This window comes from Cibotium barometz, chromosome 5, assembly GCF_041138505.1.
Source record: "Cibotium barometz isolate CiBa-2024 chromosome 5, ASM4113850v1, whole genome shotgun sequence".
NCBI classification, from domain to species: Eukaryota; Viridiplantae; Streptophyta; class Polypodiopsida; order Cyatheales; family Cibotiaceae; genus Cibotium; species Cibotium barometz.
In genome coordinates, this window is record NC_141050.1 from 51,855,424 (window position 1) to 51,867,179 (window position 11,756).

General features: G+C 41.1%; 1 protein-coding gene across 5 annotated transcripts in view; it reads left to right on the top strand.

Moving 5' to 3' along the window:
- Positions 1-11,394, top strand: part of LOC147638625 (DNA-directed RNA polymerase) — a 40,951-nt gene extending 29,557 nt beyond the window's left edge. For 3 of the 5 annotated variants that reach the window (XR_015265950.1, XR_015265951.1, XM_086798544.1), the window contains one exon: positions 2,450-2,782. Coding sequence is in view for 3 of the 5 variants with exons in the window: in XM_086798544.1 (XP_086654670.1) it covers positions 2,450-2,546 (97 nt within the window). In the remaining 2 variants the exon portion in view is untranslated. Of the gene's footprint in view, positions 1-2,449; positions 2,783-2,847; positions 3,053-11,348 lie in introns of those variants that run through there. The other 2 variants (XM_086798545.1, XM_086798546.1) reach the window with 2 other exon arrangements.
- Positions 11,395-11,756: the final 362 nt, after the last annotated feature.

Sequence of the window (11,756 nt, forward strand, 5' to 3'; positions counted from 1 at the left end):
TGTTGCAGTATCTCTTTAAAAGCTGCAATTTTGTCATCATTTGATGCCATGAGCAAAAGATCATCTACATAAAGATTGATGACCAGCAGATCTTTCTCTTCTTTCTTTACATACAAAGTGGCTTCGGATGGATTGTTCACAAATCCTTGAGTGAGTAGGAAAGCATCTATCTTTGCATACCAAGCTCGTGGAGCTTGTCTCAAACCATACAAGGCCTTTTTCAGCCTGCATACTTTCCCTTCATGACCATGTTCTGCAAAACCTATGGGTTGATATACATGAACTTCCTCCTCGAGGTCCCCATGTAGGAAAGCAGTCTTAATGTCCAACTGGTGAACAACCCAACCACGATGTGCAACCAATGCAATGACACACCTAAGTGTCGACATACGGGATGTAGGAGAAAATGTCTCCTCATAATCAATGCCCTTCTTCTGTGCATAGCCCTTTGCAACTAGACGGGCTTTGTACCTGTCAATGGATCCATCTGCATGTCTTTTCAACTTATAGACCCACTTAGTACCAATTGCTTTCTTGCCTTTGGGCAGATCAACCAAATCCCATGTTTGATTCCTTTTAATAGAATCAAGCTCATCTTGCATGGCTTTGTTCCAATGCACATTGTCTCGTGCATCCACAAATGAATCAGGCTCATCATCATCCTGTAAACTGGCTGCCATAACCATATTCAAATCCATGATGTGTGTATGCTCATTGGTCCGTGTCTCCCTACGAGTACGACCAGCAAGAGGACCCTCTAGATGGCTGTCCTGTAGTGTCCTCAAATACCATCTAGGTATGTGTCTGACCTGTGGTGCCTGCTGCCCCATATTTTGTTCAGCTTTTGGCTCAATTTGCTGCCGAATTTCTACACCACCTTCATGATTTGCTGGCTGTCCTGTACCCTCATGAGTTGGATCACCAACTGTGGAATGAAACTCCATAGGTAGTAGACCTTCAAACACATCATTTTCAGCCTTCGTATTTGGTGTCTTCCCAGTTTTCCTCACTCTCCGTATTTTTTCTCATTTATTGGAGCTGTGTGTGGGCTGTCGGCTGCCCCCAGGTGTTGGCCGACTGTGTCTGCTGGCTGCCCGATTGCTCTACTGATACCCGACCACCCCTCAGTGCTGGCCGACTGGGTTTGATCTGGCCGACTGACCGTTTCCGCTGGTCATGAGCAGTCAGGCTGCTGTTGGCCTGTTTTGAGCTGGCCGACCAGCAGCCAGGGGCCATTTAAAATGGCCCCTTGCCTTCACACTTCTTCATTCTGTATTCTGGGATTTTATTGGTGTATATAGCAGAGTTACACTAGCTTATCTCTCTCTTTCAACTGTGTATTGCTCTCTACAGCAGTTGTCTTCATTTCCGCTGTGCACTCTGACAGTCTGCACGAGCAAGTCCAGTAAAGATCAGGGTAGATTCAGTCACTGCAGGTCAGTCTTTTACTCATTCTGCGATCAAGAAAATACACCTTGACAGGTGGAGACTGCTGCGTTTTACTTCAGTCTCTGCTGGTTGCCTGGTTGAGACCTTTTTCTCCTTGCATTTCTGCTCTGTAGCTGCCTTTGGCATGCATACATGGCCCAGGTTCATGCAAGAGTATAAGGTGGTCCCTTCTGAGGGCTGATTGCTCCTTTATATAGGAGGAAGATGCCCTCCAACTGCTGGCCGACGTGCTGTAGATCCACTCGACCTGGGGGGGTCCAGGAAAAACCACATTTTCTCCCTTTTCAACGTGCGTTAACACATGGGTGCCCATTCCTGGGACTTGGGTGCATGATCTCGGGCGGCTTGGGGTCCATGGCACCCTTTTTGGCTGGTCTAAGGACTTTATAATGTCTTTCGACCCTTGGCCTTCCAAATGCCCCAACTTTGGATGTTGTTAGTTCCATGCCTAATGGGTTCACACACACCCAGACACTTACTGATTGATTGACACTGAGTTGACACTTGACTAGGTGGCATATGCACTCAATTGTCTCTGTAATCAAAGCCCAAATGCCCCAAATGTAATCCACAGAACCCATTAGGCATGGCCCTTCAAATGCCCCAGCTTTGGGTGTTGTTAGTTCCATGCCTAATGGGTTCACACACACCCAGACACTTACATATGTATATATATATATTCCCCCCTCCAAGAAAAAAACATTTCCCCCATAGAATTTAGGGCAAAGGTTTTTTGTATCATCATCTTTCCTCTCTTTAACGTGGCTCAGATTATAGCATTTTTAATTTCAGCCTATCACGTCCTAGTGCATAGTCATGGTACAACCCACATATGACAGCAACGTGTTGTTGAAGCTTTTTGTATGCTCATTTTTACCTTATTATTCTGTAATTTTGGCTTCGTAAGCTTGATTGTATTCAACTTCACAAGGTCTTTGTAGTAAAACATAACTCAGTTATATCTTGGCATTGCTACTTTTTCTGTCTTGTAATCTTATAGTAAGGAGCAGCGGGAGAAGCGGAAAATAAAAAGGAAAGAGTTAGAGCCCATGGACAATTTCTCTTCTGATGTGAGGCAACTTGAAAATGGCTACTAAGCATCTTGTTCCACAGGTAAGAAATGAGCACCTGAAAACATAGATTGGGTGGGCTAGAATGAGATCACTCTTTAAATGAAAGGCCATAAAGAGCTATGTAAGAGAACTAGCCCACAATTGCTGGCAATTCTTAATGACTTCTTGTTTATGAGTGGGCAATTACATTTGTGAGTGGGCAACTCGTGGCACTTTGACTTCTTGTTTATGAGCCCTTCTATCAAATACACGGTTACATACATTTAGGTGCAACCAGTTTTTTTAATAAAAACTTCCACTGATGTAGTACTTTTTTTGGAGCTAGGATAAAACATTGGACACATAAGCATGCTATCCTCTAAGCAAGCAATTGCATTAGACTTCCAATCCTCTTTTTTACCAGCATTGGTTTAAGCCTCAAAGACTATGATACAAGGACAAATCATGGAAAAATTGAAGACTTCCATTATTCTTTCTTACCAGCATTGGTGTAAGCCTCAAGGACTACAATACAAGGATGCATTGTTCGAGATAAATATCTTAAGAGACAAGTGACATACCTCTATGGTCACAGATAGTCTCGTTTTCCACCATTTCTTTTTCATTGGATCATTTAAAAAATATCACTCAATGAAAGGAATCTAGGAAACTATTCTATAGTTCTCTTTTGGAACTTGGAAAGTAGCAGAACACTATGTATCCTCCTTTGATTGGACACTAACGTAGTGTATGATCTAATTTAAGCATTGGTTTTAGAACAAGGCGCTTTCTCACTAAAATTGCTTCATGAGAAAGATAAACTGCTTAACAACTTATTGAATTCTGTAAAAGCATGCATATTGATGTAATCTCTATTGTATTTGATTCCATGCTCCTTTGTTCCATATCTCAACACTCTTGGGTACACCTGAATGAGTTGTTTGGGGCTTTACCATAAGTAGAGTAAGTTGATCGACATTTGAATAAACATCTAGCCTAGTAATGATGGTCTAGTAAATAAGAGAACTCGTCAAATTTCATAGAGTTGCATTAAGCAATTAACCTTTTAAACCGTTCCATAGTTTTCCATTAGCCTCCATAGGTATTGCAAATGCCTTACATGTTTCTATTTTAAACTTTCTCAAAATTGATTCCCAAAGGTATGTTGATTTTGTCCTTTCACTCGATAAGTAATTCAGGCTCTTATATTTGAGGATTCTATGCAATGATTTTGGAGGTGCATTAGAAGATGTACAATGGTGGGAATTTCGCTTTCTCTGGCAATATAAATAAAGGGTGATAAATCTTCTTCAAGGAAGAAGATGAAGTATTTCTACTTGCAATAGACTTGGTTATTTTCAAAATGATTGCAGGAAGAGACAAGTATATGATAAAATGCGTAAAGCATGATGGCCTTATAAGTAAGAAATCAATTTTCCTAAAAGTGTGATGGCCTTATCACTTGGCTTTCCACACTCATGTGATAAATTCGTCTCTCTCATCACTTCACTCCACTCTCCACTCATGTAAGGAATTAGTTGCTTACATTTGGGGATTTTTTGTGCAATCCTTGTAGCGGCGGAGATACACTAGAAGACACGCAATGGTGGGGATTCTGCTTCTTCACCAATGTGAAAAAAGGACATGGTAAAGACTTTGATAACCTCGCTTCTTCGGAGCAAAGGAAGAAGAAGAAAGAGGTGGTGTTTCTAATGCGACTAGTCATTCTCAAAATGAGTGCAGGAAGAAGCAAGTAGACAAGAATAATGGTGCTTTGAAGTCCATCGAGAAAGAGTGAAATAATATTAGTCAATGCTCACAGCTCATTAAACACATTAATCCTAACCATATCATACCAACTCACATATCTAATTAACCACGATAGTCTCTCCTCATTCCACTTTCTTAGCCCTTCTTCTTCTCCCTTATGTGTGAAAAGAAGACTTAGCTAGAATTTCTTTCTTGGGGGCTTTTGTGCTTATGCACGTGTTATGATGTTAAGTGGTATTGCCACCACCCTTGATTGTATCCCAATCATTCAAAGTCTCGTGGTTGGGTTAGTAATCATCGAAGTCTCTCCTATGCTTTTCTATAAGGATAGTCCTTAATTAGGTGGTCAATTTTGCATTTCACATAACTCAACCTTGGGTGTGTGCTTACTTGGGAAGTTTGTAGATTTGCTATATTGACCTTGTGAGGACACTTAGCCACACGGCGAGGTCCTTGGCAATGATTACATTGTAGCGGGGCTCTCCTTATTGTGGCATTAATATCCTTGTTGCCTTTCCATTGCAATGCAGTCTGGAATAGTGGTACTGGTGTGTTCCCTTGTATCAAAAAATATTTCGGGATTACTTTCCTAGTGTCATCTAACTCTTTCTCCATGTTATGTCGAGGTTCACGGGCATACTCTCCTTCTTTTGATAATTCTTCAATGGTCATTTGATTCATTGGCGTTACTCTAGGTGGCACTGGTTGTGGTGGTAGGACAGGTGACGGTATAGGCACTTCACGTACTCTATACATTCCCATTGTTTGGTTTTGCACATTTGACACACTTTTCTTGAAGCATTCCCTTACCCACATGTGGTGCTGGGAAAGCTAACAGTTGTCGCATAGAAGGTAACTGAGATAATTAATGTTGTTGTTGCACATGCTAGTATCATGGACCCTATATAAAGCGCAGGAGGCCTCACTTTTTGTAACACAACACAACACAACAACCACATGAAGGTGAAGGTCAAGCCAACTTTGGAGTAGCTGAAATAGAAGGTAATATAGAAGCTTTCTATACATCTTGTGTTCTTGCTCTCTCTCATATATGTTGCTCTATCTTGCTATCAACTATTGCTTCCGTTGTGCATACTCCCCATAATTTTGGCATGGTATCAGTGCCTTGCAAAGGCCAAGTTTCCCTTCAATCCCCTTTTTTCTCTCTCTCTCTCTCTCTCTCTCTCTCTCTCTCTCTCTCTCATAAGCCATTCACATCCTCATGAAGAAGGACGGTGATAAAAGAAGACAAGAAGTAAAAAGGCGTCAAGAAGGAAGGCAACAAAAGAGCTTCATGAAAGAGGAGATTCCGTCATCATCAAGAAGCTCTTGAAGCTTAGAAGAAGAAGAAGAAGAAGACTATCCTCATAATCGTCTCGACAAGAAGAAGAAGAAGAAGAAGAGGAGGAGGAAAAAGGAAAAGAAAATGTAAGCAAATGCGTAAATCTCTGGTTCTTTCCATCAAGAATTTTATCCCAAATTTTTCAGTCAACATGTGTTTTTTCCGTCGATCGTCTATCCGTCAAGTTTCTGTGCCGTCCATCAATCTGCAAGTTTGTCCATTGCGTTTTTTCGTCTAGTATGGTGGGCACCTTATATGGTGGCTAATCAGGCTGCTTTGGCAACCCTTGCTTGCTATAACACAAGCTAAGATCGCAACAGAAAAGGTAAAAAACGCATTCCTAATGGTTTACAAACCTTTGTTTTGTTTTTTCATAAGGTGTTTTTCAAAAGAGAAAAGAAAACCAACTCTTTTACTAAGGTTCTTTGAAACCTTTCAAATAACCTCATTAAAAGAAAACCAACTCTTTTACTAAGGTTCTTTGAAACCTTTCAAAGGTGCTTCTTTAAACCTTTGTACAAGGTTTTTTTCTCTAAGCCTTTTTCTCAAAGGTTGTACAAAGGTTTTCCCTCATTCTTTCAAGCTCGAGGCAAGGGGAGAAAGAAATTGTTTTTACCGCTCTTGCTTGGGAAGTGCAAGGTATGGACAATTTCTGAAACCAAGTAAATCAACACATCAATCTCATGAAATCCGATCCTAAATTTTTTTGATGAACTCATATGCATGTAAGTCATCTACCGTATTGTAATGGAGTTGGATACTGCCCTTGTGTTGATAAACAAGTGGTAAGACCTCTCCTAAATCAATGTTCACATCGGTGTATGTATTTCTACATCATGATGAAGTGGAAGGTGGAGTTAGATACTGCCCTTGTGTTGATAAACAAGTGGTAAGACCTCTCCTAAATCAATGTTCACATCGGTGTATGTATTTCTACATCATGATGAAGTGGAAGGTGGAAGCAAGAAGCATATTGAGAAGCACATGCATAAGCTATTAAAACATGGGTGGCAACCATGTGTTGGTCTATGTGGTAGCTAGACTAAAGAAGCTAGCATGATTGGAAGGAGACATGTACGCATGAAGCATGTCTAACACCACGAGAAAGGATTGGAGAAGCACGAAGATGCAACCAATGAAGCCAATCTAATGAAGAACGGTACATCCAAATCTAACTTGAAGATTGTCTTTTTCAAGAAGATGCTTTCATCAAAGCGAAGGAGCAACAAGGGTGGTGCACGAAGCCACTATGGAAGATATGGTACCAAAGATGTTACTGAGGTTAAGATGAATTTCATAAGTTCCTCACATGACAAGCAACTCTTCTAGTTGAAGAGTGAAGCATGTTTGCTAGAATCGGAAGTGAACCACATTTCTTTATAACTTATCACTTTTATAAAAGTTTAATTTATAAGGCTACCTACCTTGTCATCTATCCTATGGTTGGGAGGAGGTCTTTTTGTTCTTGTATATCCAATGCTCACCTTGCTCCATGTTTGGCATTGTCCCATGGTGGCATTGAGAGGGGGTGTTGAAATATATGATGTACAAGTGATAAAGGGTGAGAGAGAAAGAGGTCATGTACAAGTGATAAAGGGTGAGAGAGAAAGAGGTCATGTACAACCCAAATAAAGTGGGCATGTAGGTGAAAAAGGGATCTAGGGTTGGTCCACAACTCTAGCCCTTGGTGGACCCTATATAAAGGGCAGGAGGCCTCACTTTTTGTAACACAACATAACACAACACAACCAACACATGAAGGTGAAGGTCAAGACAACTTTGGAGTGGCTGAAATCGAAGGTACTATAGAAGCTTTCTATACATCTTCTGTTCTTGCTCTCTCTCATATATATTGCTCTATCTTGCCACCATCAACTAATGCTTCTGCTGTGCATACTCCCCATAATTTTGACATGGTACGAGTGCCTTGCAAAGGCCAAGTTTCCCTTCAATCCCCTTCTCTCTCTCTCTCTCTCTCTCTCTCTCTCTCTCTCTCTCTCTCTCTCTATCATGAGCCATTCACATCCTCATCAAGAAGAACGGTGATAAAAGAAGGTGAGAAGTAAAAAGGGGTCAAGAAGGAAGGCAACAAAAGAGCTTCATGTGAAAGAGGAGATTCCATCATCATCATCAATCTCTTGAAGCTTGGAAGTAGAAGAAGAAGATGACGATCCTTATCATCGTCAACAAGAAGAAGAAGAAGAAGAGGAAAAAGGAGAAGAAAACGCAAGCAAAATGTTGTGCCGTCCATCAATCTGCAACGTCCGTCCATTACGTTTCTCCATTATGTGGCTCAGCACGCTTTAACAAGCCTTGCTTGCTACAACACAAGCTAAGCAAGGTGACAACCACAATAATCAATGAGCAGCAACATCAACGCATCATCGAACCAAAACATATATCGTGTTTTTTTCAATCAAAAAAATAAAAAAGCATTCCTAAAAGTTTACAAACCTTTGTTTTATTTTTTCATGAAGGTTTTTTTTTAAAGCATTCCTAAAAGATTCACCATAGCCAAGAAATATGCACTTTCTACTCTTTGGCTCCAACTTATTCCGAAACTCCTTTGGAATATGGCTATATGCCTCACAACCAAAGACTTTGAGATGCTTGTATTGTTGCCATATATATAGGCAGTGATGTGTGTGAACACACTTAGGACCGCCGGGGCACTTTTTCCCTCTCTAGGAGGTTTTTTCCCCTGGCTTGTATATACGCCCATTATTCTAGGGCTAACTTATCTTTGTACATTGACACAATCTAATACACTGTGTGTTGTGTGCATTCTTGCTTCTTCTTCTCCAAGCTTTGTGTGCTTTCTTGCAACCCTAATTCCAACAATTGGTATCAGAGCGGGCATCGACTCCCAGGGCTACGCCGCTAGTACCCTCCGACTCACATTCTCCGATTGAGAAATTACATCTGAGGTCGTTTCGGGCTCCGTTTTTGCATTACAAGTTCTGTACATGTGTTTCTGTCATTTTGTGCAGAAATTTTGACAGTGCAGTTTTCCTGCAAAACAGGCATACGTATTCTATTGTGGACCGTGCTACATAGCACGAGTTGTTTTCTGTTCAGTCTTTGCTTCATTACAGGTAGCTTTTGCATCAGTTTCAGTCAGTGGCCATGGCTGATAACAGCAATGATGTATTTCGCATGTTGTCTGCTGATGACAAATTGGATGGAGACAGCAACTACCCACTTTGGGCATACACGATGTAGCATGTTTTGGTTGCAAAAGGAGTGTGGAACATTGTGCATGGTATGGATGAACATCCAGGTTCTGTGGATGTAGGATCTGTTTGAGGATGTTGCAGGTTCTAGCAGCTCTACTGTTTTGCTGATGTTTTATCCACTGCTGAACAAGCTCGTTGGGATGGTAAAGATGCACAGGCTCATGCCTTGATTGCACTTTCTGTCAAATGTAACATCACTCCACATATTTATCAAATGTAACATCACTCCACATATTTGTTCAGCTAAAACAGCAAAACAGGCTTGGGATATTCTAGTTGGTTTGTATGCAGGTCGTAACGAGGCAAAAATCTCTTACCTGTGTAAAGAGCTAGAATCGAAGATTATGCAGGAAGATGATGACATGAATGTTTTTCTTGCTGAGATTAAAGATCTCAAGGAACAGTTGATTTTTATAGAGGTGAGATTATTTCTCATCATTCTCTTGTGCAGATTGTTCTTGATGCTTTACTTGAGTCATATCAGACTTTTGCTTCCACGTGGAGACTTGTTACTGAGGACAGACCTGATGTTGTCAAGTATGATACTTTAGTCAACAAGTTTTTGCAGAAGCGCAGTCCAAGCAAAACAGGGCTAGGCAACGTGCAGTTGATTAGGCATTTGTTGCTGCCCAACAGCAGAGAAGAAGTGGTAAGGCAGCCCCTTCCACTGTTTCTTCTGCTATTAGTAGGTCTGCAACTTCTTCTCCTTCCACAGGTAGCAACAATAGGTCTGAGAAGGCTCTTGATAAAGGCAAGAAAAAGATCAGGTGCAACTATTGTAAGGCAACTGATCATGTCAGTAAGAATTGCCCTAAGCTAAAGGCGAAAGAGGCAAAGAAGAAAGAGTCAAATGCAGCCACAATAGCGGATGCTTCTACAAATGCAGATTCTGCAAATATTGTGGAGGATACAGAATGGGCGTTTAGCGTGTATTGCCAATATGACCCATCTGTACATGATGCATGTTTGGCAGTTTCTGTTGACTTTGATGTATGGTATTTTGACAGTGGTGCTACAAAGCACATTACCTCGCATCGTGATATGTTCACTTGTCTTGAGGCTGTCTCTAATGGGAATACTGTCACATGTGCCAATAATGCTTCTTACCCAGTGAAGGGCGTTGGTAAAATTATGCTTACTGCTGCAAATGGCAGCGCTTTCACACTTTCAGATGCTTTGTATGTGCCAGGGATAAAGAAGAATCTATTGTCTGTCTCTGTGCTTGCTAGACTTGGACTTGTAGTCAAATTTGTGGATGACACATGTACTGTTCATGATTTGACTTTTGGTGATACGATTATTGTATCTGGCACCTTGTTTCGTGGGCTGTATAGGCTCAATTCTTATGACAAGTGTGTGGAAGATTTAGCAAATGCAGTTTCTGATGAAAAGGCAGTTTTAGATACAAAACTATGGCATGCTCGTTTTGGTCATCTGAACTTTGCTAGTTTGCTGCGTTTGCAAAAATTTGATATGGTTGCTTCATTGCCCCCTCTTGAGGCACCATTAAAACATGTTTGTGAAGGCTGTATTTTGGGCAAAATGCAACGTTCTGCGTTTCCAAAGGATGGTTCTGTGCGGGCCACTCGCAAATTGCAACTTGTACATAGTGATGTATGTGGGCCTATGCAAACTCCGTCAATTGGTAAACACTTGTACTTCGTGACTTTCATTGATGATTACTCAAGGCATGCATGGGTATATCCACTGAAGGCAAAGTCCGAAGTGTTTTTGTGCTTCAAACAATTTTTGCTTATGGTTGAAATTGTATCCAATTGTACTGTGGTGGACACCCTCCATTCTGATCGAGGGGGAGAGTACATGTCTTAAGAGTTTGATGCATTTCTGGCTAGTGGTGGGATAAAACACCGATGTACAATGCTGTATACCCCTCAGCAAAATGGTGTTGCTGCTGAGAGGAAAAACAGGTCACTTATTGAGATGGCACGATGTATGGTCAAGAGCCAAGCTTTGCCACATGCGTTTTGGCTTGAGGCTATCATGTGTGCTGCATATGTACTCAACAGGTGCCCCACTAAGGCCTTGCAGTCTGTTACTCCATACGAAGCTTGGCATGGCAGCACGAAGCCTTCTATTGGTCACTTGCATGTCTTTGGTTGCTTGGCCTATGCTTTAGTGCCTATGCAACAACATAGAAAATTGGATGATAAGGCTGTCAAATGCATTTTTGTTGGTTACAGTGCTGAGAGCAAGGGTTACAGATTGTATCATCTGCAGTCAAAGCGTATCTTGATTAGTCGAGATGTTGTTTTTGGATGCTGTGCAGCCTTTGTTATCATGTACCAAAGAGCATGTATCAAAGAGACAGGTGTGAGCTCACAGGATGTATCAAAGAGACAGGTGTGAGCTCACAGGATGTATTTGATACGTTGTTGCCTCTGTTTATAGGTGAGAACTCAAATGTAAGTCCTAATGAAGCAAATATTCAGCCTATGCAGATTTCAAACGACATCATAGATCAGCCTATTTCTGATGCAAATTTACAGGATGTAATTTATGAGGATAGGGCTGAAAATGAGCAGGCTAGAGGTATGCCTAAATGGCTGGTGCAAACCTTGCGTGATAGTAAAATTGATGCACCTATGTCTAGTCATACTCGTTCAAGTTTTCAGCATGCCTCTTATGCATCAGATTGTTATGCTTTGGTTGTGTCTAGTATGTGTGAAGAGGAAGAACCTCTTTCATTTGATGAGGCACAAAAATCAGAAAATTGGTTGGCTGCAATGCAAAGTGAATATGATGCTATAATGAAGAATGGTACATGGTCTTTGTGTGATTTGCCTACTATTGGTAAAAAGGTCATTGGATGTAAGGGGGTTTTTAAGTTGAAATGAAAGCCAGATGGCAGTGTTGATCGCTATAAGGCTAGACTTGTTGCAAAGGGTT